Consider the following 27,644-nt stretch of genomic DNA (forward strand, 5'->3'; position numbering starts at 1 on the left):
ATAACTCCGGATGCTTCTCCCTCATTTCATCTTCACGCTCCCAAGTTGCTTCTTCCGGCTTGTGGTTTTGCCATAAAATCTTCATGAAAGAGATTACCCTATTGCGAAGAGTTCTTTGCTGAGTCTCTAGAATTTCCATAAGTTGCTCCTTATAAGATAGATTTTCTCGGATCTCTAAAGGCTCGAAGTCGATCACATGGTCTGCACTAAGCAAATACTTTCTCAACATAGACACATGGAAGACATTATGTACCTTAGCTAACCTAGGTGGCAATGCTATTTGGTATACCACCTCTCCAATGGAGTCTAACACCTCAAAAGGCCCAATAAAGCGAGGACTCAACTTGCCTTTCTTACCAAACCTGATCAATTCTTTCCAAGGTGACACCTTTAGGAAAACCATGTCGCCCACTTGAAACTCAAGTTATCAGCATAGCTCTTTTGACGACTTTGAGCTATAAGAAGCTTTTCCTTGATTTTAATGATTTTCTGTGTGGCATTTTGTACTATATCTGGTCCCAACAACTATTTTTCACCAACCTCAAACCTCAAACCAACAAAGTGGAGATCTACATTTTCTACCATACAATGCCTCATAAGGTGCTAGCCCTAAACTTGAATGGTAGCTATTATTGTATGAGAACTCCATTAGTGGAAGATGATCATCCCAATTTCTTTTCCACTCCAAAGAACATGCTCGCAACATATCCTCAAGGGTTTGAATAGTTCTCTCGGATTGTCCATCAATTTGCAGGTGATAAGCTGAACTGAATCTCAATCGTGTCCTCATAGCTGAATGAAGACTCCACCAGAATTTAGAAACAAAACGAGGATATCGATCAGACACGATAGACAAAGGTGCACTATGGAGTCGAATAATCTCCCTAATATAAAGTCGTGCAAGACGATCTAGGGAGTAAGTCATACGAATGGCCAAAAAGTGAGCAGACTTAGTTAATCTGTCCACGATCATCGAAATTGCATCATAATTTGATCTAGTGCGGGGAAGTCCCGCGACAAAGTCCATGGTCACGTCCTCCCACTTCTATTCTGATAAAGGCAAAGGCTATAACATCCCTGCAGGTTTTTGGTGCTCAACTTTGATTTGCTGACAAATGAGACATCTGGCCACAAAGTTAGCTATGTCCTTCTTCATGCTATTCCACCAGAAGTTTTCTCACAAATCTCTATAGATTTTTGTATTGCCTGGGTGAATACTGAATCCTGAAATGTGAGCCTTTGACATAATTTCATTCTTTAACTCTTCACTAGTTGGGACGCAGACTCAATTCTGGTACTTGACTAGTCTTTCATCCAATCTCGAATAGCCAGGAGCTTCTCCTTTTTCTAATCCTTCCAAGATCTTCTTGAGGTTGGCATCCTCTAATTGAGCAGTTTGAATGCGATCTAAAAGTGTAGGTTTGACCACTAGCCGGCTGTAGATAGCTGCTCTCTCTGGATTTGATGTTACTTCAATCTTCAAGCGTTTGAATTTTTCAATAATACACTACTGACAAGTAAGTGCTGACAAGTGCCCCTCTGATGATTTCCTGCTCAAAGCATCGGCTACCACATTTGCTTTCCCATTATGGTAATTGATACTAACATCATAATCCTTAATTAATTCTAGCCACCTGTGCTGCCTCAAGTTAAATTCTTTCTGAGTGAAGATATACTTGAGACTCTTGTGATCAGTGAAAATTTTACAAGATTCTCCATAAAAATAGTGACGCCAAATCTTTAGTGCAAAAACCACCGCAGCCAACTCAAGGTCATGAGTAGGATAGTTCTTCTCATGAATCTTAAGTTGTCTAGATGCATAAGCTATCACATTTCCATGCTACATCAAAACACAACCAAGACCCTATCGGGATGCATCACTGTAAATTACAAAGTTGCCGCTCTCTATCGGAAGTGAAAGGATAGGAGCTGAAATCAATCTCTACTTGAGCTCTTGGAAGCTATTTTCACAATTATCTGACCACTCAAATCTTACCCCTTTTTTGTTGAGGTGAGTAAGTGGCAAGGAAATTCGTGAAAATCCCTTCACAAACCTTCTATAGTAGCTTGCTAATCCAAGGAAACTGCGTACTTCAGATACTGAAGTAGGCCTCAGCCATTTGCTAACAGCCTCGATCTTCTTTTGATCCACCTTGACTCCATCCTTGCTGATTATATGTCCTAAGAAGTCTACCTCATCCAACCAAAACTCACACTTCTTAAACTTCACATAAAGCTTTTCCTCACGAAGAGTTTGTAGTTTTGCCCTCAGATGTTCCTCATGCTTTTCTCTGCTCTTGGAATAGATCAATATATCGTCAATGAATATCACAACAGACTGGTCCAAGAAGGTTTTAAATACCCGGTTCATTAAGTCCATAAAAGCTGCAGGTGCATTTGTAAGGCCAAAAGACATCACTAAGAACTCATAATGGTCATAGCAAGTCCTAAATGCTATCTTTGCAATATCTTCATGTTTTATCTTCAATTGGTGATAACCAGATCTCAAATCGATTTTTGAGAAGACCTAAGAGCCTTGCAGTTGATCAAAAAGATTATCGATCCGAGGTAGTGGCTACTTGTTCTTCACAGTGACTTTATTTAACTCCCGATAATCAATGCAAAGACGCATCGATCCATCTTTCTTCTTTACAAATAAAACTGGTGCTCCCCAAGGTGATACACTCAGATGAATAAAACCCAAATCCAGCAACTCTTGAAGTTGGGTTTGTAACTCTCTAAGTTCTGCTGGTGCCATTCCTGTAGGATGCCTTTGATATTGGTTTAGTGCCAGGGAGCAGATCTATGGTGAAGTCTATCTTTCTATCAGGTGGAAGACCAGGTAGATCTTTAGGAAAAACATTTGGAAATTCATTTACCACTTGAAGTTCATGAATCTCCTGCTCTGCATGCTCCACGCCCACTATTGATGCCAAAAAGCCTGGGCATCCTTTCTTCATTAATCGATTTGCTTGAAGTGCTGAGATAATACTGGTCATAGGAATCTTTCGCTCACCTTGGAAGAAAAATTCTAGTTTCTCCGGGATAGAAAATGTATCCCTTTTCATTCTACAATTTACTATAGCAAGATGTACAGATAGCCAATCCATACCCAATATAACATCAAAATCATGCATGTCTAGACAAATAAGATCTACTAGGAGTTTCTGATCATCTATCTCTACTAAACAAGATCTGCAAATAAGATTTAAAAGTATGGTCCTCCCTATGGGTGTAGTCACTGCTAAATATAATTCCGTAATCTCAGGTGCAATAGGTAATAAGGAAAGAAAATTAGGTGAACCAAAAGAGTGTGAGGCTCTAGAGTCTATAAGGACTTTAGCTGGTAAAGAAGAAATAGATAATGTACCTTGCACGATGGATGGTGAGTGCTCAGCCTCTTCCTGCGTCAAAGTATAAATTCTTCCTTTATTCTCTGGCCTCACTCCTGGATTCCCGCTACTTGCTGGAGGCCTATTGTTTGCTATGCCAGACTAGGATGGTCGATGCTGTTGATCCTGCTGAGAGGTTGGATGCCATCCCCCACAAGATGCTCTGCAATCTCTCGCCAAGTGGCCAGGTCTTCCATAGTTGTATAAGCTTCGTGGTACTCCATTGCACTGAACACTAGACAGATGGGAACGTCCACACCTCGTATAATTTTTGAGCTAACTCTATTTGGGACCTCCCCCAGAAGGGTTTGGTCCACTCCCGGTCCTCAAGGGCTGTCTAGACAACTGACCACCTCCTATGTTTTGCTCCTAGTACCTCTTCTGCTTCTTTTGTGGATGCTGCTATTCTCGTTCGTAACAAAACTCCCTAATGTTTCTCTCGACGAGGAGTGCCTTAGACACCATTTCTGGAGGTGTCTGACATTGGAATAGTGATATCCTATCTTTGATGGCTGGCCGTAATTTACCCTCAAAGAAGCTAACTTTCTCTTTCTCGCTCGCTGCTATATGTGGAACAAATTGTAACAGCTTGGTGAACCTCGCCTTAAAGTCCACCACAGACATGCCTCCCTATCTCAGCTCAAAAAACTCATCATGTTTCTTCTTCTTTAAGGCCCGAGGATAGTACTTCTCAAAGAAAATCCTCTTAAAGTTTCCCCAAGTCAGCACCTTCTCTCGTCCAATGAACTGGTGCTCAATCATTTGCCACCAATGCTCTACCTAATCCTCAAACATATAGGTCATCAAAGCAACCCTTTGATCCTCTGAACAATCCAATACTCACAATATCTTCTCGATTCGCAGCAGTCATGCCTCTACTTCGATCTGATCAGTAGTCCCTCTAAAGGCAGATAAAGATGCCTTCAAAAAATTTTCAAACATTGTACCCCTATCTAGATTAAGGGGTCTTGACTCTGATGTAGCCAGAGTCTGCGATGACTGTCCTCCAATGGCCTAAAGAAGGGTCTGTAGCATTGATACCATTGTATGAGTAGCAGGAACTAGGGCAGGAGTGGGGATCTGGGCAAGGGTAGGAGTCTGGATAGGAGTAGGAGCATGGGTAGGAGCAGTTTCCGATCCCAAACCAGGAATAGCAGTTGGTGCAAGAGCTGGCGCTTGAGCAGGAGCAAGCTCTTGCTCCCTACTCCTGTCAGGAGATAAACTCTGAGCCGCAACTCCTTATCGACGACGACGCGTATACATATTGCCCCTTCAAGATTTATAAATGAGATAAGAATAATTTTATTAAATATAACAAAATTTTCATAACGAATTTGAGTTTATGCCACCGGACCTCCACACAACTCTAAGAGTGATTTAGGATGACAAAATTTAGGCTCTGATACCAACATTGTCACAACCCAAAATAGGAATCATGACCGGCCATGCACCTCAATATGCTTGAGATACACAAAGCTTTATAATACTTCCTAAATGTATGATGACAAAAATAAATAAATGAAGAAGATCTGCTTTATAAAATTTAAACTAATTGTAATAATTATAAAACAATGTTCTTGTTTTTAAGTCTCTAAACGAAATAAATTTAACTTCTAATCTAAAGCATAAAATCCAAAATAGCGGAAAAGTAAATAGGTGGATTTTAAGTGGAGATGGAGTCCGGGTACGTCTCGCTCAGTCGCCACACTGACTATTACCTGAGATAGATAAATAAAAAATAAATAAATCCATGAGCCAACAAATATAGCTCATTGAGTGGAATCCACTCGAAAACTAAATAAATTCTAAATTATATTAATGTTGAATAAAATTAAACTAAAATCAACAATATCCATAACAATTTGCAATAGGCATGCTCTTTAAATAATGACAATGATAACAATAGAGAGTCATAACTTGTAACCTTGCACAGTTTCAACATGTTAACATCTTTCCAATATTTATACTGTCATATGTCTCAATGGGTCTATACCCTATGGATCTACATCAACTAGAACACCTCGAAATGACGCTCGGGACTTTTCTTCATAGCTGATCCGGTTAGGGTCATTAGATGGTATCACTATGTGATCAACACACTTTGTCTTTTCCACTAACCGTTGACAGAAGTTAGAGTCACCTAGAAAATTTCTCATTCATCCTAGGACTGTTTTCTAACCCTGCCAGAGTCACCTAAAAAAGTCACCGTAGTGATCTTATTTAGGACTTTCTCCTGGACTTCTAGATAAACTTGAGTTACCACGGAAAACCACAAGCGATTTATACCGGGACTATTCTCTAAGTCGTACTGATACTAGTCTCATTTTTCTTTTCACTAAAATTTAATATTTGCACAAGGTATGATGATGCACTGAGTATAATAATTAAATGCACACAAAAAATATAATAATTAAATTTTGCACGTAAGGATGAAATAAATAAATTTGCACATAGAAAATTTACTTAGTCTGACAAGGTACGAAATATAATAAAAATAAATATGTGAGTGAACTCATTCACCTAAGTCTAGGCAAAATAACTAAATCTCAAATCCTTTGCTCACGTGCTAAAAAGTCACCACATTTAATAATAAATAAAAATAATAATTTTAAATTAAAAAAATATTTAAATTTTTCTACAATTTAATTCAAAAATTAATAATTTGGGCCAAAATAAGCCCAAATCAGTTGGGCTGGGCTGTAGTTGGCCCGCAACCCACCCAACCAACACTTAAATGAATTGGGCCCAAGGCCTTATCCAATTAAACTAATGGAACCGGGTCAAGTCCCTTGGATTCGGATCCAACCCGACCCGAATCCAAAAACATAAAGGGAGAAGGCTAGACTCGGGTTGCCCGAGTCTGCCTTCTCTAAATCGAAGGGAATCGAAGGGTGAGAGAGAGAGAGAGAGTCCATCGACGACCGCCGTCGTCGGCAGTTGCTAGCCACACCCTAAGCTCCCCACCACAATCGTGGCCACAGCAACCACACGAGGTGGAGGAGAAGTTGCCGACGACGACCAACACTCCTAACTCATGGTCGATGGTGATTTAAGCCACGAGGGCTCTCCTAGAAGGCAACCATGGCGCAAGACCAACGACTTGGAGCTCTTGGACATGAGCAACAGCAGCCCGAAGTCGCCGGTCAACCTGATTTGCCCATGAACGTAAAACCCAATTTAGGTATTTTCATTTTACCTTATTAAACTTTAATTAAAATTAAGGGGTGGGAGAGGGCTTACCAAGGAGTCACGTGGTGGTCTCTGATGGCTCTGGTGACACTCCGACAGACTTATTCCACTGCGTGATTCCGACGATGAGGGGGAAAGAAGAAAATGAAGGAGGAGAGAAAAGATAAAAGGGGGCTGAGGGGGTTAAGGAGAGAGAGAGAGAATTAGGGTTTAATTTATAGATTAAAAAAAATCTAAATCTAATTTGATTCGGATTAGGCGAGATTTCCGCTGCACCACGTCACGTGCCAAAGAGGGAGAGGGGAGGGGTTGCACATGCAGAGCATGTGCATTCTTTACGTGCACCCTCCTCTCTTAAACCTTTTTTCTTTCTTTTTTTACTCCGGTTCTCACACTTATTCAATTCTTATTCCACAACTGAACACAACATTAAGTCCTAAGCCCAAAAGAAAGAAGAAAGAGAAGGAAAAATAAAATAAAATAAAATAAAGGCACCATGAGAGAGAATGGGATGAATTCGTTTGTTTGCATTCACGAAGGAAAAGAAGAAAGGTACAAAGCAAAGCTGTTACTTATGGCTTGTAGTGAGAAATATCTATACCCATAGTTATTACAGAAAAGAGAACACACTCGTAAACCCACAGAACGGCGCTTCCTTTTGATCATGGCAATCCTGCCTATCAGGAATTGGATCTGATTCTATTGGAAATGCTGTTTTGCAGCGAACAGCCTGAATATAGTTTACTAGATTATCATAGAGCTTGCTAGTATCTGATTGACCAAACCGATTACCTCTAAGTCCATCATAGAGTATATTTGAAATGCCACTAAAGCGCCCATCGTCCTGTTCCACAGTCTCCACTGCACCCCTGAACTTTAGAGATGTTTCATTACATTCTTCCTCTATCAGTACTACATCATCCACATGAACGTCACTCTGATCAAGTTCAAAATGGTTCTCTTGGGGACACTTTCTCTTCAAAATCAAAGGTTGGTAAGAGGAAGCCATGGCTTTTGATGACAGGAGAGTAGGAAAGCTCTTGGACTTCTTTCTAATGCGGTCAAATATCCTTTCCTCAGTTTTGCTTTTGCATTCAGTTTCTCCAGCCTCCGGAATGAATACATCTAGGATGTAGAAGTTGGCAATTCACTAAAATAATGAGCTAAATATGTACAAATACAAAAAATAATCGTCCAGTCAGGGTGAAGATAACAGATAGGGACAGCAATTAAAAGTAGAAGCTGTAATAAATGCATAAATAATAACTAGTTATAGGCACAAATAGGAGCTGCTACATACCTTCACCAATTTCTTCCTGCAAGAGATTGAAGCTGGGCCTGTTGTGGTAGCACAAAGGTAGAAATAGAATTCCATGATTAGATTTGATGAGTAAAGAGAACAAAAAGCATCATATTGAAGCAGATCCAAATGATTGCCTATTACAGCTACCAATACTAGTAGGGAAGAAAGTTAGAACAAGCCACGTACGCTGAGGACAGAGTTTCATTAGTCTCTCCTAAATCCTGAGCATCAGTTATGACCTTTGATTTGGTGTTTCTGTCATCATCTATGATATGGATTTCCTTGGGAAGAGAGTAAGATGGCGCATACAGTTCATTCCCATTGCTTTGGGTCATTCTGGAACGAACCTCCCTACTGAGTACATGCTTTCTATGGACATCAAGACCAACTTCATAAAAATTAACAAAGTCGGATATCAGCATTTAAAGGATATGGGTGTCCTCCATACAAAAACAAAATTAAAGTTGTGTTGGATGATTTTACCAAAGTCTTCAAAAACAAGATCAGCTTTCACAGTCACCCTCCCATCCTGGGGGCACGATACAAAAACTGTTACGGAGTAGGGGCTGCACAACACTCTCATTAGTCACAGAAAAGAGTATATTTGGAGAGAAATTCTCCATTGGAGGAGACAAAATTATATAGTAGAACTCAGAAAAGTTGACCTAAGAGAAACAAGCAAAGATATTTTCCTCATACAGAATACTTGATTCTCTGATTTAGATGGAGAAGACAAGCTTCTAAAATTTCAGCAATTAAAAACTGCAACTATATAATTGCCTTATCAAAATAACAAGATGAAGAGTAAAAGCACCATATATCTCAAGGTTTCATGAAAAAAATTAGGTGGCAGTGTCTGTTCCTCTCCATTGAATGATGCCACAACTTTGCAGGTGGCTAAACGGAAAATCAAAGTGGATGACCTGGTTTTTATGTATAAGGCTATTTCTTGGCAAAAAAATATTTATGAAAACAAATATTTCCACTTATACATGAAGGAGCCAAAAGATGCTTATGTGACATGTCAAATTAGAAAAATATCTTACAGAATGTAATAAAAGCTTTAGGCCCTTCTACTCTTGTCTCACATATTACAGACTTGCCTCAACTGATGAAAGCTTGAGGCCAGTTCAATGAAACTTTAATCACAATCACTCTTCTTGCATGAATTCAACAATAATATAGCTTTCTTGAAAGTGTGGGCTTTGAATCTAATGATGGTGAAATGCATCCTTATAGTTCAGTTATTTTCAGGACTTTAGAAAGCACATTTATTAGGTCAGTGTGTTGACAGTGAGTAGCATAGTTCTACACATTGACATAACATCCGTCAAAGGGCTCATTTTCGACGAAAATCTGTGGAAGAAATGGCTAATTCAATATTATTATTTCAATTTACTGTTACAAACCAAAGATAGAACGATCTGGATGTAAAAAAATTATGATATTTTATGTAGAGGTAGCCTCGGAAGTTAAGGTTCTAATGGATCTGGTTTCACAAGAATCTGACGTTTAGATGAAAAGATATTAATAAAATAATAAAGTAAGATAAAATAGAGTAAAATGATAAATATCTGACATTGTGGCGATCGTCGAAGAGTGATGAATGGCCAAGGATGGAGGTGGATAGCCATAAGGTAGGATGGCTATTGGTGGAGAAAGATGGCTAGGGTTTGGAAGATCGGAATACTTCTACGGCTATGATCTACTCCTAGAAAGATAATGACGATCTAACGATTTTAGTAAAAAATAAAGACGAGATAATGAAATAACTTAACTTAATCTTCATTCCATGACTCATTTAATCAACACATGACTACTATTTATAGGAGTAGAGTCCTAACGGATCATATCCACATACGAATTATCTGATCTATTTGAAAATAAAAATAATAAGATAAAGCTAACTAACTAACTTAACTCGCTTAACCCATGTGATCGGATCGTAACAATCCACCATGCTTCTGACACCTTATCCTCAAGGTGAGTAATATGCAAACTAGATCTTCTGATTTATGTTGTGCTCGTAGGCCCACGAGTCTACATACACACGACTCAGTCTAATAGCACAGGCCTACCGGTTCGTTCCACCAGTTGTCCTTGAGCTCCAAGTCGTGCTCATGGCCTCCCAACTAGTTCGCACAAGTTGATCGAACCGAATAGCGAAAATTTAGCATGCCTCAAAATACATGCACTTCATCTCTCCTACTCAATACTCAAAAAACCTAACCCTAAGGCTGAATTTAGATTTCAGCCTAGGCGCCGCTGTAGGCTACATGGACATCGACGGCGGCTGGGTAAGGTTGTGAGCCACCGACAATTGACCTCTAGGTGGTCCTTGCAGCGACGCAAACGGTGGTGGAAGCCAAATATCAAGATCAGGCTCGGGTGGTTGTAGCGAAGCCGCAGTGCCTCCTCGGCCCCCGACGGCTGTGGTTGGTGGCTATTTTCCCACTGCCGTGGGGCCACGGCAGTGCCAAGGCCTGCGGAAGCCACCCCGGTCAGCCTAATCGCCAGCAGATCAAGCACCGCTTGATATTCAATGACTTGGAAGAGCGCAGAAAGAAAGGCTTATGCTTTTACTATGATAGCCATTTTACCCTCAGTCATAAATGTAAGCATAACCCAGTCCATGTCATGTTCTTAAGTAGTCACAAAGAGAATGAACCTAAGTCCACTGATTGGCACAATCAACTCTACGAGTATAAGGACTTTAGGGATTAGTCACCTTGAGGACAAGGTGTCAGAAGTACAATAGATTGATACGATCCGGGTATGATCAGATTGACTCACGGGGACATGAGGCTCGAGAGATCGAGTCTATTTATCTTTTAATTGATTCATACTTATCTCTTATGTAAGCACTTAAGCTAAGTCTAGTTAAGTTATGTAAGTCTCTAAAACAAGTCTAATTAAATTATATAAGCCTCTAAGGTAAATTCAATTAAGTCATATAAGCATATAAGGCAAGTTCAAATCATACAAGCTTTTAAAGCAAATCCTAATTTGAATTGTGTAAGCCTTTACAGCTAGTCCTAGTAGGACTTATTGTATCCGACCTCTATATAGAGGAATTGTGCTCCTTTGTTGAATATCTAAGCATCTAGTGAAAAATTAAGAATTATATTTTAGCCTTCAACTATCTTAGAAGTAAGAATAAGATTATATAGGAGTAGAAGTAAATTACCATAGCCATTAATTTTTCTAGGAGTAAATCTAACTTAGGACTCTAATTCTACCTTCAAATCCTAGCCATCATCACCTCCACGAACCATTCTACCTTACGGTTGTCCACCACCACCCTTGAACATCCACCACCCTCTAACGACCGTATAATATAGATAATTACCAATCTGTCTAGTCTTATCCTTCTTCCACTGTTTTAATTTTATCATTTCACTCTGACCTTAGAATCACCTAAAACTAAAGCTATTAGATTTGTGACTTTTGAGGCTTTCTCCCATAAAGATATCATAATTTTCTTATGTCCAAATTGTTTCAAATCTGATCATACAGTGTCACGGTATGAAAGCACATTTGCTTGGAAAATTGATGAGTAGCTAAAACATCTAGAAAGATCTTGACTCTACGAAGTGCAGCACATTCCAAAATGAGGAACTCAAGTTGTCAATGCTCAATAGTACAAAAAATGATATAAAATTGCATCTAAGGCATATATGTAGTATTCATTGATACTTAAAGGAAGTATCCAATGTGCATCCATAACCAAGGATTTGGTGTGCCAACAACTAGTGGGAAAGAAATGTTCTGAGAGGAAAAGACACCATAGTGAGGAAAGGATAGACAAAAAGAAGATAGAAAAAGACTTGGTTGTTCGTTGTTGCCCCTATTGCTTATGCCATTGTTGTCCTTGTTACAACCCTACGAGCCTTATGAGCATATAAAAGGGAAGAAGAATAAAGCAACGATAGCAAATCTTCTTTTATATTATGATCCATTAGCATTGATCACGATTTAATCACAATCTTGATAATTTCATATAGAAGGGCATCCTCTCTCTCTCTACGCTCTCGTTCACTTTAGCAATAATTTTTTTTTGTATTCTGAAAGACAACCCCTTATTCCAGAATAATAACTAAATATCATAATAGCCCTATTATAAGATATAACTACTATTTATCAAAATTACATCCTATACCACACACTAACCCAATTACCAATACTTTTGATATTTATCACATCAATCTATTTTATATCAAATCAAAAGGTATTTATCATAATTCCATAAAAAAATATTTTTCTCATCTTTTCCTTTACATTATATCACATCAAAAATAATTATATATTTTTATTCCATAATACAAGTGAATATAAGATTAATTATTCCTAAAATAAATTCCTCATTTTGGTAATAATAAATAGAAATTACTATTCATATTTCAACCCTATTCCACATGTGAACAAGACCTAAGGTTTTTATCATAATTATAGAAGATAGTAGCAAGTTGGTTGTCCTCGTCACTAAGAACTGCCATCTTCAATTATTAAGTCTTATCATGAGGTAGGGAGATAACACCATCTATAACTTTGCATCAAAGTTTTGCTAAGCTCTAACAAATAGCACTCTAAGATGCTAGCACTCCTTACGGGAACTTTGGACATTGAATTGTGATAGTAACTTGCCTTCATGGTTATAATTCGATCAAACTCATTTGAGTACCAGTTTCAACACCTTCAGATTTGACTCCCATAATTCATAAGAAATCTGAAAAATGGAAAATAGAAAATTTTCCTGCTTAACTGGCTTGGCATCAGACAATATAATAACTAAGCAGTGTTTGGGACAACCTAACTAATAGTAACCTTCTTGTAACGAACAATGGACAATAACCCTTTATGACCCAGGCTCTGATTAGCAGAGTCTTGGACATTGAACCGTGATTGTAACAGCTGTTCAAGATTGCAATATACAAGCTCCAGGTGTACCAGTTTCAACACCTTCAAGATTTGTTTCACACAAGTCATCAGAAACTGGAAAAAGGAAAACAAAAATTTGAGAGAACCTACAAGATGCAGCTTTGACATTTAACATCAAAATAATGCTTAATTGTGTTTAGCATAAATATTTGCTGATTTCCTTAGTTGGTGTCTATTAAGATCATATTCGAAAATAAAATGTATATAACTCTTTCTGTTGAATCTTGTCAATTAATTATGATATCATAAAACTAGCTGTCTTGTTAAGCTTTATATAGATATCAATATAAAATTAGCATGGAGAAAGTAAAGCAAGTTACCTATATCAATTAATTGTAATTATGTTCATATATTTGTTAAATTCCTTTGGAAGGCAAAATATCTGATTTAGTTCATGAAATTTTTTAACAACATGACTGACTATATGCTTAGGTGTGTTGTTTTTATTTATACTTCCTTGATGCATGGAAAAATTAACTAAGATGGTCTTGACATGTCCAACTGATGTGTATTCAGCATATTTGAAGTATCACCTTATTCCTGAGGAGTGTAGTGTTTTGGAACTTCTCTCTTTAGATTTGTATGCTCGATAAACAAGACCACAAAATAGGCTAAGACCCTCAAAACAAATATAAAGAACATCAATATTTGGTTAAAATCTAGTTTTCAACCTTTGCAAACATTTAATAAGCTTCACCGTGGATGCTAAGTTTCAGTAGAAACTTATTTGAGCAGGAGAACCTGAAAAGCTGAAACTAAAGGATTATCAAACTTGTTCTGACAAAAAATGACACAGTAAACCTGAAGCTAATTGGTCTGTTACAATAGTTTGATATTGAGCCCATCTAGTGCATTCTCTGCCCAATTTAGGCACAGTAACTGAATTTCAAGAATGGAAGGCAGTAGTAAATCTTGGGAATCGGCCATCAGACCTGAGTTACTGCCTTGAGTTTCTGTCTATTTAATACTCATTGGTGCATATTCCATCATCCATGTATATGATTGACAATTACCAAGTCTAGTTTCTTTTCTTCCACCACAAAAGGAGAAAAAAGAAGAAAAGATTATAAGAAAAGATTATACTAAAGATCTAATATTTAATCTCTTCTCTAAAGTATAAAGAAATTTGAGAAAAAAATAATCTTCCCCCTATCCTTCAAAGATTAAATCCAATTGTCATGATAACTTTCACCAAGCTATAGTACATAAAGTTTTTCTCCACTTGAAAAAGGTGGGCATATGATGTACTTTAAATGTCGTATTCATGTGATATACTCAATGATAAGAGGCTACTAAAATAGTTCCAGAGATTCCATTCTTTCTTGTAGCTTCATTATCTGTTTTTCATAGGACATGTCAAGACCATCTTAGTTAATTTTTCTCACATTTTATTGTTATATTCATGGATCCCAATTTCGGCCGATCCCGATCCGAGCCAAAACCGCCGGTTAGCTAGTTTCGGTTAGGGTAACGGCCAGGTTAGGATCGGCTGATACAACCGATCCCATCCAAAACTGCTATATAGGCCTGCAGCGATGACTCTACTACTGCAGTTGCCCTATTATAGGAAGAGAGAGAGAAAGAGAGAGTGAGAGTAAGGGAGAAAGAGAGGGAGGCCTACTATAGAGAGAGAACAAGAAGAGAGAGAAGGAAAGAGAAAGCGTGAGGTAGAGAGAGAGGGATACAAAAAACCAATAGTAAGAAGGATAGTGAAGAAGAGAAAAGAGATTTTTAGGTTTTATATATTAGTAATTATTATTTTCTTATTTTCTTATAAACTTTTAGAAAATTATCAATATTTTTTAATAATATTTAAAATTTTATTTTATTAAAAAATAGTCTTATCCGATATGGGCGGCTGATACAACCGATATGGCCGATACGGCTGATACATATCATTTTTCCTGACGGCTGATTCTGATCCCGATACTGAGTTTCCGAACCTTGGTTAATATATAGGCCCCAAACTTGTAACAAAAAATTACAAACCATTTCTTATATGTAACTGGTAATGTCATCAAGTCAAAATTTAGATACATGAAACAAAAGAACATTATGCTTTGCATTACCCCATTAATTTATAAGAAATCACTTTCTACTGGTTCTTTCACCATTTAAAAATCCATGCAACTGATTTACAGTAAAATAATCCTACTTAATGTCAAGCACAAATTGCCAAATACTTCTAGGTCCCTCTAGTACTGCTTGTATCAGATTGAAAAAAGCATTATTTCTCCTACCTGATCGTCTGTCATGACATAAAGCCAAAGTTCCATACCACTTTCAGAATAACCAAGACAAAATGGAAAACAACAGTTGCAGTTCAACTCATAAGTAGTTCCGGAGGAAAAATTATATCCTAAAGTGATTTGTCCTAGAAGTATTCTGTAACAAGAAAATCATTAATAACTGAAATTAAGAGAAGGAAATCAAGTGTAAGTTGTGAAAGTTGCAAGGTCATACCTAGAAAATTCTTCAGCTCTTCCATAAACAATGCCAGAACACATGAAGACATGGGAGACCAAAGGTAAAGCAAATGTCATATCATTCATTTCAGTGGCAATATGACATATGATGGCATAATAACAAGCTACAGGAAAGAAAAATAGGATCTCAATGGACAATTGGTGATGTACCTAATTTTCTCATGAAACAGGATCACATTATCTTCTTCTGAGCCTACCACCTGTGTAATAAAACTTTCAAGTTCATTAGGACACAAAGGGATTATAACTGTTAGTGTCCATATGTGTTATGGAGAAATGCTTATTCCAAAATATGTTACACATCTCTTATGCTGCTCAGCAATGTTTTTCCACTATAGATCTAAGACTTCTTGTTATTTATATTTAAATTTTTCCAAAACCTCTGGGAAGTTGTGTACCTGCCTGAGTGACATGAATAGGAGTGGCAACAGGGTTGAGCAAGGTGGGCTCAGGTCAAGTTGAATTTGGGTAGAGTAAACTTCACACCAATAGAAACATGACCCGTTATACAATTCATGTAACCTGTTTCTAATTGGGTCACATAACTCTAATCTGATTATATGACCTGACTAGCATCTATACTGTTCTCTTAATTAGGGCATAATGCCATTACCTCCTAGCAAAATCTATATAACTTGCAAGTAGGTGCATGAAATTTGATGGTCCATTGTTTACAAGGAACGTGTTTTTGACTTTGAGGAATCTGCACCCTTACCTTATATGACAATTCTTCCAACTCTTATTGTTATGATTTTTTTTCTTATTTTTGTTCCTTTTACAATTGAACAAGATGGATGACTCTCTTCCTGGTTTTCTTTCTGAAGTGGTTTATTGTTTCATTTTGATATCCCCATCATCCATTTCATGTCCCACCTTCTTCACTTCTTAATCATATTTTACATGGTCTTCCCAAGACATTTATTAATGTTTTGACAATTCAACCAAACATGTGTTACTATCAAGTTTCATTAGATTAATTGTCATACAACCTTATTTATCTCCCTTGGTCCCACGGTCATTGTCTTCTCTTATATGTGGATGACATGATTGTTATTAGGGATTATACTGGTCAAGAAAAATCTCAAAAGCAATTCTATCACAAATCATGGGCCAATTCATTATTTTTAGAACCTAGAGGAAACATCGAGTCCAAATGGTTGTCTCTGAATCATCTTACAAGTATAATTGATTTTCTTTTATTTTGCCGACTAAAGTGACTCTTGATAATGCCTAACTGACTCTCTATCAAGGAGACTTTGTTGTTGCATCATAAATTGAAGTGTTGGTAGTCCAGTTATTGGTATCTTGTAGGTAGTCCAGTTATCAGTATCTTGTTGGTAGTCCAGTTCATCTCTATCTCGGCGTGATACTTTTCATGCTATTCACATATTAAGTCAATTATATCTGGCCCTACATCAATTCACTATCACTTGTCTTACTGCTAGTTCAATACCTTCTTGGACTGTCTCATATTTATTCTCCTCCAAATTCTCCAGAGCTTGCCTTCTCTTATTCAACTTTGGAAGTGGTCCAATGATCAGCATTTTGTCCCGAGTAGTCCAAAACTCATTCAAATTCCTCCTAGTTCTTCGAAATTCAAGAAGCCTACTATTTTTGTACTCTTTTGGTTAGGAAAATCTTCGATCTATGGCATCCACTAGACCACTACTACTTAATTGTATGGCTCAAGTGACTCCTTGTTAACATGGGTCGGTCTTGTTATTTCCAAACCAACTTGTATTGTAACAGTCACAGACATGAAGTATGTACTAAACATTTTCATCTCCTTCTCTACTCAAAATTTCATCTTGTTGGCACTTCGCACTGCCTTACTAGTTACATCCTGTCTGAGCTTTACCAACTGACCTTTTCAGAAAGGGCCAGCATTCCTTTCTGCTAACCAAACCACCCTGAGTTTGAGGTGAGGTTTCTATACCATGCATAGAATCATTATGTATATATAATTACTCTTAATTAATTCCATGGATATCAGTATAAATATACAAACAGCTTATCAATAGAGAATGGAAAAGTTCTCTGGTTCTTCCAATTTACCTCTCATGATAATCTATCAATTTTATATATGGAAGGAGACAGAACTCCTAAGGAGTACAGACATACCATATCAGCATAATGGTGTTTTCTTGGCGAAACTTGTTGTGGTAGACGAGCTAACATTATTATCAACTTTGATTTTCCTTGTCTTTTGCATTCAGCCTCCTCTATCTTTATCTCAATCTTTGGCGGAAGTGATAACAAAGATTCTTTTATATGATTTCCAAATGGATATTTGCGACCTGTTACTAATTCTATTTTTCTTGGATCAGCTTCTGCCATGCTTTCAAATGAATCAATTCCTGCTGTACAAAGGGCCTGACATGAAAATTTACAAGTTCATAAGATGAAACATGCAACAAATACAGGAAAAGTATGAAAAGTATAAACCAAATAAATAAAAACTAAACAGTATAACCTTTGCTGTAACCATTCCAATGCCAGTGAGTTGTTTCAGCAAGTAAGGACTGTTATCCCAGAGTCTCTGATGTAAACATTTGGCAAGAAGCATGGAACTTACAGCTCCCTTGTAACTCTTTTTGTAGATAAAATATTCCTTCATGCATTTGGCAATTCGAGATCCATTTGAGCATATCGAACTAGCATCCTGCCCGAAATGATGAACAGGAATGTCAGGGAAGTTCAACAAGATGTGAAGCAGTACCTTAAACTACCAAAAACAGAAACCTGGCTGAGGGATAAGTCATGAACTCGGGGATCGCCAGTTAAAGAGTCATTTGCTAATACAAATATTTTATCTTCTCTTGTCTGGATTCGCTTTTTCCATTTCCCATTCTCACCAAGGACATGGAATCGAAGTCTTCCTTCTTTGTCAGAGTGTATGTCATTCAGAAGTTTCTTCTCATTTCTTCTCAGCTGGATCCCTTTATGTTCATATACTCCAGTATTTTAGTTTACCAAATATTAACTAATTAAAAACTTAAAAACTTAAACTCACATACAAGCAATCTCTGCAGAGTGGCAAATGATGTGAAGCACATCTTCCAAACTGCAGCTTTCAGGAGCTTTCACAATAAGTTTCATCGTATCAAACTTTAAATAAAATTTTGTCATTAACTTTCCAGGGTCTGCAGAGTGAAGAAAATACAGTTCCATGGAATATAGGATACATTTTTGAAACGATAATTCTCTGTAACTTTTGCACAGGAGAACAAAATTAGCAAGTACCTGACGGTTTTAGAAGGAAACCGTCAACATCTATCCAGATCATTCCATATTCTGACAGCTCATTAATCTTTTGAACACATATGTCTGCAGTAAGAAGTTGGAACTATTAGATGCAGAAAATAACCAATGATAGTGATTATGAAAAATACCACGCATATGCTTTTCTAAGCATTCACAGGGAATTCCTCTCTTTATTCCATAATTTTCAGGATTCTGTTCATGCATCCAAAGGTCAAATGAGACTTTGTAAATGACATCTAACCAAGATATAAATGCATCAAAAGGCGAATTCAGAATACCTTTTTTATTCTGACATACAAGTATGAACACTTTAGCCACTCAATTGCCAAGCTGATATCAGAGACAGTCAGCTGCACAATCTCAGCATTCAAATGCTCTATTGCACATGAGAGCAACCTATATCACGAAATTGGTACTTATTTAAAGTAATCCATCTGACTTGTCAAATTACAAATCAAGTAGACAATAAATCCAGAAGCAAGTCGACTGAACATACTGAGACTCAACCATTTCACAACCATTTAAGAGATTCTCATATAAATGAACCTACAATAGAGCAGAAAAAGAACATATAAAGCAAACTCATAAAGAAATGATATATGGTATTTATTTTCTTCATGTTCATATGATAAATCATGCAGGTTTGAAGAAATCAGCTGCATCACAAAGATATACGATATTACTGTTTCTCTTCTTGTCATAATGATGACTGTTCCAGTGTCGTCAAATGGTGGCCGACCGGCCCTTCCACACATCTGCAGAACCGCAAGCCTAGCTTTTTGTTATTTTACTCATGTTAAATAAAACTAAAGAATATAGGAATAACCTTATAGCTGATGAACTATGAAAAACAGTTTGAAGGAAAGAGATCAAAAAGTGCAAGTAAGGGTATATGAAGATTCTGAAGCAAATCCAAACAGAAGAAATATATCCAACATATGAAGACTAAAATGTAATGTCAAAAGCAGGTAAATTTATCAATAACACCTCTAATGATGTGATCAGCATGCACTTATTTATCATTTGTTAGAAGAAAGCTCAAATGATAAATAAGTGCATGTTGATCACATCATTAGAGGTGTTATTGATGATGTTGGATATCTGCATCTACACCATGGAAAATCTTGAGCTCTAATGATGTGATCAGGTGAAACATGGAAAATGAACATTTTTGCATTCAACTGAAGGATATCTGCGTCTACACCATGGTCAAAGATGACTAAGAGAAGGTCAATAAAAGAAAAGAAAATAAAAGCACACCTGCAGAATCATGGATCTCTCATATTCCAAGTAGAGGCCCTTCTCCTTGTTGCTGTGTGAGCATAAGAAATGAGAAAACAATTATTCTTGAATGTAGAGAAGAGCCCAATGCAGCTTTAAAGTATGATTTCCAACTCACAAATATTGTGTTGACTTGATTACAACTGTATGAGCCGGTAAGTTGATCCCATGAGCAAGAGTATTTGTCGTGCAAAGAATTTGAAGATCACCGTTTAGAAAAAGTCCCTCGATGAGGTTCCGATCCTTTAAACAAAGACCACCATTATGATAACCAACTGGAAAACAAAGACAAGGTTGAGTTGCATTAATTTGCTGAAACTGAAAAAGAAAAGCTGCTAGGATATCAAGAAAGCAAAGTAGCATGGTTTAGTAGTAAACACTAAGATACTCTGACTCTGATTCATACCACCATTTAAGATGCATGATTGAATTATCTTGTCACTGAAAGCCACAGAAGCCTCCTTCAGTTTTTCCTGCTGCTGCTTAGATTTTATGAATGGATTTGAATAACCAAGATTCATTGCCGTCTTTGAGAGGCATTCTGCTGCTTCTTGTGCTCCTTTTCTGGTAGAACAGAAAATTAAAGCAGATTTTCCTCTTGAATGCTGCATGAGAATATCTGCATCCATTTCTCATTATAGCAAGTTTTATAATGTACCCAAGAAACTCAATATTGCAAATAGAGTTTCAAGCTTACCGAAAATGAAATTTTGAAGCCTCTGAATAATGAAGAAAGATGATAGAACAAAACAATTAGTAAATACAGAATTAGTTATCTCAGTATATAGACAATTGTGAATAAGCATTTTAATGTGAGTATGATATATTATGAGTTATTGGAACTGAGTAATAAATGCAAGTGAATGATTAGATAACCCACATAACATGAGGAAAAGAAGTTTTTAGTTTTTACCCTCTCAAACAAAAAATCATTTCTTGCTGGAGCATAACCTGCACATATTTTTAGAAGTATCAGAAATCAGAAGAACAAACCATTGCTCTAGATCTAGATGCTAATTATAACATTATCAGAATTAAATGAAAGTTTTTGCACCACAATGGGACAATATGAGGAAGAAATAAAGATCAGTAAACAGATGGATAAAAGCACAGTTTGGAGTTTTACATATGCTGCCAATAATGTCTTCTTGTACTCCATTATATATATATATTCTTCTTATGTATCAAGCAATATTACCGCATTATTAGAGAGGAAAAAGGAGATATGCTTTTCGGCATTTGTTAACTGGTTATGTTGTGTCAACTTTGTTTTCCTCTTTGTAGTAAATCTACCAAGTTATGAGATCTTAAAGGTATGATATGCACTGTTCTTTCGTAATAATTTATTACCTAACAATTTAAGCTTTAGGATTAACTATCTAACATGTTATAAAAGTCTAATTTTCTAAACGTATAAAATTTGAACCTAGCCTAACCATATTTAGTACCTATTTTCATTTATCTATTCTTATGCAATGTGGAAGGCCGCACACCATATTGTCTTTCATCTATCCAAATGTGATATATATGACCTGCATGTGAGAAGGCATCTTAAAGGCATTGTGCATTATTGGTTCGCTATAGTAGTTTAAGCATTTGGATTAACTAGCTATCTAACATGAGGAAGAGGACATATGAAATGGATATAAAACAAGAGTGAACAATAGAATCTTTTCTCAGACTCTCAGTCTTAAATCCTTTTCCAGGCCTAGTCCTTTGCACCTATTTTTTAGCTGTTACAGACACTGTCTTCAAGAGTGCAACTTACCTATAAGTTGACCTGCATCCTCTTTCACTCATAATCTTGCATTGTACAAACAACAGAGGGAGCCGATGAGGATGAAAATGGTGATCACGGGATGAAAAGACGGACCAAGGAAGGAAATGATATTATGATAAATGAGGCAAGCATTGGACTAAGCATGGCATAGCCCTGAGAGGGATGTAACATGAGTTTAGAAAAGAAGGGGTAAGCATAGAGAAGATGGGACGAAAGAGGATAAGAGTTATAGGGTAGAGGTAATACAACAGATAACACATAGAATGATAGAATGGTACAATTGTAAAGTGTTATAGTGGCACCGTGACACATGCAATAGGAAAAGGATGAGCCACAAAAGATATCATGTTCTAAAGCAGCTAAGATGGAAATAGATTTTATGAGATTGTATAGCGGAAGTTGTGAACCATGCTAGCAAGGAAAGGCATTGGACCTTGAAGCTACAAGGAGGTTGAGAGAGGTACAAGGAAAATAATGGCAGAATTAGAAGCATAAGAGGAGATGAAGAACTAATAGAGAGAGTATACTAAAGAAGGGGCATTAAAAGCAAGTTGGAAATCAAAAGAAATGAAAGATCTTGAAAAGAAATATGTAAGAGAGATCACATAACGCTATACTATGGATGTATCTCTAGCAATAGTTGTAATTAAGTATAAATTGACAAAGGTAGTAAGAGAGAGAGAGACGAGAGACGGAGGCAGAGAGGGAGAGAGAGGGACAGAGAGAAGGAGAGAGGAGAAAGGAGAAAAAAAACAAAAGGGAGACTCATTGGAGGTCACTAGAGGTCAAGGAAGCGGGCGATGGAGTTCGTCAAGCATCGAGACCCAAAAAAATCAAACAGAGCTTACTAGCCAAACAATTGAGACCAACTCAAAACTCAAAGCAAGATCGACCATAAGAATGGCCAAAACCAACCCAAAACTCTAAGAGGATCGGCTATGGAAAATTCTCATACATTTCAATCAATTAATTTCAAGACCAATAGGAACTTCAATTCAAGATATTGATCAAGGTTCCCAGTTTCGGCTGATCCCCGAGTAGGATTGGCTGATATAGATCGAAATCGGGTTGACTAGTTTGGGCCGGGGCTAATTTTGGTTGGGGTATCAGCCAAGGCTAGTTTCGGCTAGGGTATCGGTCATCTCGACCGAAATGGGTGAGAACAGGTCGGATTGAACCTGGGGGACCCCCCCCCCCCCCAAAACCTTTCTCCCTTTTCTCTCTCTCTTTTCTTTTTTCTCTCTTTTTCACCGGTGACCTTGACCTCCGGCAACATTCTCTGATGAAGATCCGATAACCTCAACCTCCGACGAACTTGGGTGAATTTTTTTCAGTTTCTTATTCCTCTCATTCCCTCTCTCTCTCTCTCTTCCTACGGTGAAGCAACAGCAAGTGCTGCTGCGCACCTACTGCTGCTACTGTGGTGAAGTAGCAACAGGTGCTACTACTACTGCGGTGATTATCCTTAGTATTCTCAGACACAAAATCATTATGCTAGTTATTATCTTTTTCAGACACAAGTCACACAACAAGATCAATACAATATAACTACTATGATAGAATCCCTTTTTAAAACATTAGGTCCTAAATATTATTATTTACAAACTTATAGTGATTATGAGGATGAAAACTATAAAATTTACAAGAACCAGCTTGGTATTCATCAAAGTTTTAAATTTTGAATAAGTAAATATATTTTTTAAGTTTTTAGACTTCATATGTAAGTAATTTTTATTATCTTATTTTCCTGACATTTTTTCTAAATATTTAGAAATTTTTCTGTATTTTTAGATAATATTTAGAATTTTACGTAATTAAAAAATAGTCTGATCCGATACAAACGGCCATTACGTATCGTTTTTCCGAACGACCAATACCGATCCCGATACTAGGAACCTTGATATTGATACCATTATTCCACAAAAACCAAATATGTTTCACAAATATCAGTACAACCTAGCCTAGGCATATGGTAAAGGATTTAGCTTATTACTGATGAAAATTATTCACATGATTCAATAGCATATTAGGTCAATGCTAAACCTAGAAGCTAATGGTAGCTTTCTACAGCCATATGAATATAGAAGAGTGTTAATCAAAAGAACAACCATCTCTAGATTGTTTGAAAATATTACCAAGATGAATAGAATAGTAGTACAGCTATAACCACGTCATCTTAAAAGTTAAGAGAATTAGCAGCGAAATAAGAAAGGGATTGTTCAAATCAACGATGGTCGTGCCACAGGCACGGACCGTGCCGACCACTGGCCAGCACGGCACGGCACAGCACGTGCTGCGGCACTTGCCGGCCGTACCGCAAGAGAACGAGAGAAAGAGGTAAGGGATACTCACCTTTGCCATCGCCGTCGCCATCGCTCGCCGATCACCGTGGCCGTCGTTTCGTGCCCTAGCCCCCGAGAGAGAAGAGAGATCAAGACAGAGAGAGAGAGAGAGAGAGAGAGAGAGAGAGAGAGAGAGAGAGAGAGAGAGATCAGGAGGGGTTAAAAACTAAAGTTGTGGGTTCAGATCCGGAAGTGCCGACCGGCACAGCCATCCTTGGTTCTGGATTATTTGTTGAGTGTCACTTAAATTCCAAGAGATGACTAGAGAATGAAAGAAAGAGTAGTGTGGGAATAAGATTTTATAAATTCCAGAATTTCATCATGATGAAATTCCTTAAGTTTGCTCAAGAAAAAATGTTCGTTACCCTAAATTGTTATTTGGGTCCCGAACAAATTATGAACTTTAACAGAGCCAATACTCCACTCAAATATTGAATTCTTCTCAGAGTCAATCCGGAACCATAATAGCGTGAAGGAAGATTCAAATATTAAAAAGTGTTTTCTTGCTTTAGCAATGGTCAAATCACAGCTCTCACTTCTCAGCGCCGGTATACTGTTAAGTGTTAAAACATTACAAGACAATAACATTCTAAGAATTATGTAAAGTTCATAGGCTGGTGGACCTTTAGAAGTCAGCCTATTATGATACTATCCTCAAACTGCAATTTACTTCTATTTACCATAAAGTTCCATTTATAGGAATGATATAGAAAAGAATCCTTTTGGCACATGATTTCAATAATAAGGATATCCTAGAAAAAGAAAGTTTACACTGCCCATCCATGCAATACATGCCATTATACATGTTCTAGCATACACTACCCATCCACATAATGCATGCCATTATTCATGTTCTAGTATAAAACGGCTAGGAAAAGAATGATTAAGAAAAGAACAAGTCACTGGACATGAACATCCTCAGGCAAAGTAATGGAAGGTTGGAGTTGGACCATACCTAACACCTTGGTCGTCAACTGTACAGGCCTCATCTCTTCTCCAAATCTGAAGCAGGAATATGATAAGGAATAAAAAGAAGCTAACAAAAGATCGTACACCATAATTTCCTCAGAAGACTGACAGAGAAGTACCTTTTAATCCCTTGAGGGGTTACCAAAAGCCATTCCGCTGCAATTTCAATGACAATGAATATATTTGAATTCAGTTACTAGTTACTCCTGATGAGAAAAATATTGTCAAATAACTGTTTGGGACATCACCTACCAAGGTCCTCAATATTAGGAATAGTGGCAGAGACTGCAATAAATCGCACATTTGCCAACGGAGTGGAGCTCATATCTGAGATTCGAGAAAGCATCTTTATTCTACTAATCATTGCTTCTAAGGCAGCTCCACGTGGGTCATTGAGGAGGTGAACTTCATCAATAAGTACAAGGGCAATGTCACTAAAGAAACTTAACCCTCCATCCTTTACACTGTGACGAGTGACAGCATCAAATTTCTGTAGAAGTTATATCCAGTTCCAAAAGGAAGACACTGTATTATAGGAATAAAGGAAAAAATAGCAACATAACAATACCAACAAAAATGGCAAAGTCATATTTGCATTACTTCTAAAAGTAGAAAGGAGCAAAATATGGTTTGTTTCTTAGTAACCTCAGGAGTGGTTAGAATTACATCTGCCTCTTGTATGTTCTTAAAGTTATGAAATTCATTGTCACCAGTCATTTCCAAGCAATTAATTCCCCAAGGACCCAGCTTCATACTCCAGTCTCGAAGTTTTTCTTGAACTAAGGCCTTTGATGGAGCAATATAAATCTGTTTCAGAGGAACAACAAGAAACCAGAGAAAGAATCAGTGTCCAATAAAACTCTTACAACTGTAAGAGGAGAATCAGTTTCAAATAAAACTCTTACAAATGTAAGAGGCTAGTTCCAGAACATACCGTTTTTAGGATGCCTTTTATATGATTGAACTTTCCTTCCTGAGAAAGGAACCTTGAAAGAAGCCTTAGAATGCAGAGCTCAAAGAGTACTGTCTTGCCACTTCCAGTTGGTGCTGAGATGACCATGTTTATATTGGATAGGAAACATAAAGGAAAGCACTCACTCTGCAGGGAATTAAAGTATCTGTCGACACACAATTTCCATTAGACACCAATATTTTAGGAACCAAATATCTATTTGAACAGTTTTTTAGGATGCAACGAGTTATCTTGATTGCATCTACTATATCACAATTTTTATGGTAATGTGCACATATTGTGAATTATTGTTTCTCCATCAGATGTTAAAATGGAGAGAGGCTGAGATAAAATTTATTAGGATAATTTATGTTCCGATAAAATGGACTGCACAAAGTTGCAGCAAATACAAGAAATTAAAGGTGTCTTTTTACAACAAATATAATCCATAGATGCAGATGGAATTTGGCTTAACACTATATCCAGATGAATGCATATTACATCTTAAATATGAAGTTACTGCCTAGGAACCTAAACCCAGTTAAACATAGCCTAAGACCGAGTATGCAACAAAATTTTCTTGCCGAAAGGGGTAATTCAAAAGACCTGCAAAGTTTGCACGAATGTAGGAAGCCGCAATGCTCTATGCCTACCTGAAGTTAAAGGTGGAACGAAAAGGTGCAGGTAGATCAGCAACAGATCTCAGAGAGTATTGGTCTTCGAAACATCCCATTCTAACTCCTGCAAGCTTGCAATTAGAATACTTTTAGACTAATTCCTGTTAAATTAACATCACTAGCACATTCAAAGAGAACTTAAACCTTACTGATATAGCAAAAGTAACCTGCTGCAAGATTGTGGTAGGTTGGATTAAGATTTTCCTTCAAGGACCGCAGCACTCATTCGTAAGCCAATTATGTACACACTCCTCTCTCGGGGCACAAGCTCATGCGCCGCCGTCCCCCGCGGTTGCCTTCCCTCTTCTCTGGACCGATCGATTCGAAAGCAATGTTCTCGACGCCCACGATGTTTCGGAAGATGGTTGGGACCGTCGCAGAGGAGAGTTTCGATCGAGGACCGTCGCGAAGGGTTTTGATCAATCTGTTTTGGATTTAGAAATCTGGTTATTGGATTGATTGATTGTTTGATTTAGTGGAGGAGAAGGGAGTTTTTGTTTCTGATTCTTTAGGGGATTGCAGTGTTTCTTGATCTAGCTCGCGTTATGATATTCGATCGTATTTCACTATTTGAGCTCTTGTTCTCCGTTGGGGGTGGATAATAACGTTAGCGCGGAATTCTTTGGACATTCCGCTGGGTTTCAATTTGAGTAAATTACACCAACACCCTTGGAATCGTATCACTTATCAGTTGTCAACTTATTACTTAAACCTGTCACACCCCAACCCTGATATAAAAAAATGATTTTTACATACTTGCCACTAAAAATTTTCAAAATATTATAATTACCAATATATTATTCAAAATCTCATAATTGCCAACCATATTGTTTTCTTTTAAAAAAATATTGTTATAGTTAGCTTTTAGCATAATATTTCTAATATATTATTATTAAAGTTAACAAACACATGTAAATAACTGAAATACCCCTTTGCAATGTAAAATATATAGAAAATTTACATTTAACACCATGTCTTTTGATTTATTTATGATTTACACCCTATGTTTACAATATTTGCAAATTGATTATTATATTATCTTAAATATGTGCAAAAAAATACCCTAGTGTT

At 37.2% G+C, this 27,644-nt stretch overlaps 1 protein-coding gene across 9 annotated transcripts; it reads right to left on the bottom strand.

Annotated features, from left to right (window-relative positions):
- Window positions 1-5,015: 5,015 nt before the first annotated feature.
- LOC140779792 (ATP-dependent DNA helicase MER3 homolog) lies at window positions 5,016-27,115 on the bottom strand. 9 transcript variants are annotated; one of them, XM_073125059.1, is made up of 27 exons: window positions 26,741-27,115; window positions 26,550-26,637; window positions 25,879-26,062; window positions 25,590-25,751; window positions 25,197-25,434; window positions 25,064-25,100; window positions 24,931-24,977; window positions 20,767-20,804; window positions 20,551-20,572; window positions 20,260-20,472; window positions 19,972-20,128; window positions 19,833-19,884; window positions 19,256-19,327; window positions 19,069-19,118; window positions 18,851-18,968; window positions 18,701-18,764; window positions 18,552-18,635; window positions 18,326-18,451; window positions 18,051-18,247; window positions 17,782-17,970; window positions 17,430-17,681; window positions 15,459-15,508; window positions 15,286-15,303; window positions 8,368-8,450; window positions 8,071-8,272; window positions 7,882-7,919; window positions 5,016-5,110 (listed from the first exon to the last, which is right to left on the bottom strand). In XM_073125059.1, exons 2-27 carry the CDS (start codon window positions 26,627-26,629, stop codon window positions 5,088-5,090), a joined length of 2,796 nt encoding a protein of 931 aa, XP_072981160.1. In that variant the 5' UTR covers window positions 26,630-26,637; window positions 26,741-27,115; the 3' UTR covers window positions 5,016-5,087. The 9 variants fall into 9 exon arrangements, with proteins under 9 accessions (XP_072981160.1, XP_072981156.1, XP_072981151.1 ...); XM_073125055.1 differs by lacking the exon at window positions 5,016-5,110 and adding an exon at window positions 7,095-7,706 and having other exon boundaries at window positions 18,326-18,388; XM_073125050.1 differs by lacking the exon at window positions 5,016-5,110 and adding an exon at window positions 7,095-7,706.
- Between the last annotated feature and the right edge of the window lie 529 nt (window positions 27,116-27,644).

Source organism: Typha angustifolia, chromosome 15 (assembly GCF_048772165.1).
Source record: "Typha angustifolia cultivar Huaian chromosome 15, ASM4877216v1, whole genome shotgun sequence".
Lineage (NCBI taxonomy): Eukaryota > Viridiplantae > Streptophyta > Magnoliopsida > Poales > Typhaceae > Typha > Typha angustifolia.

What these genes read in the sequence shown, in the direction of transcription:
- LOC140779792 (XM_073125050.1), bottom strand. Translation starts at nt 26,629, where the DNA reads ATGGGATGTTTCGAAGACCAATACTCTCTGAGATCTGTTGCTGATCTA. An exon ending in ACCCCTCAAGGGATTAAAAG is followed by an intron (nt 24,978 to 25,063) that starts GTACTTCTCTGT and finishes TTCCTGCTTCAG; the next exon opens with ATTTGGAGAAGAGATGAGGC. An exon ending in GCTTCAAAATTTCATTTTCG is followed by an intron (nt 20,473 to 20,550) that starts GTAAGCTTGAAA and finishes AAATGGATGCAG; the next exon opens with ATATTCTCATGCAGCATTCA.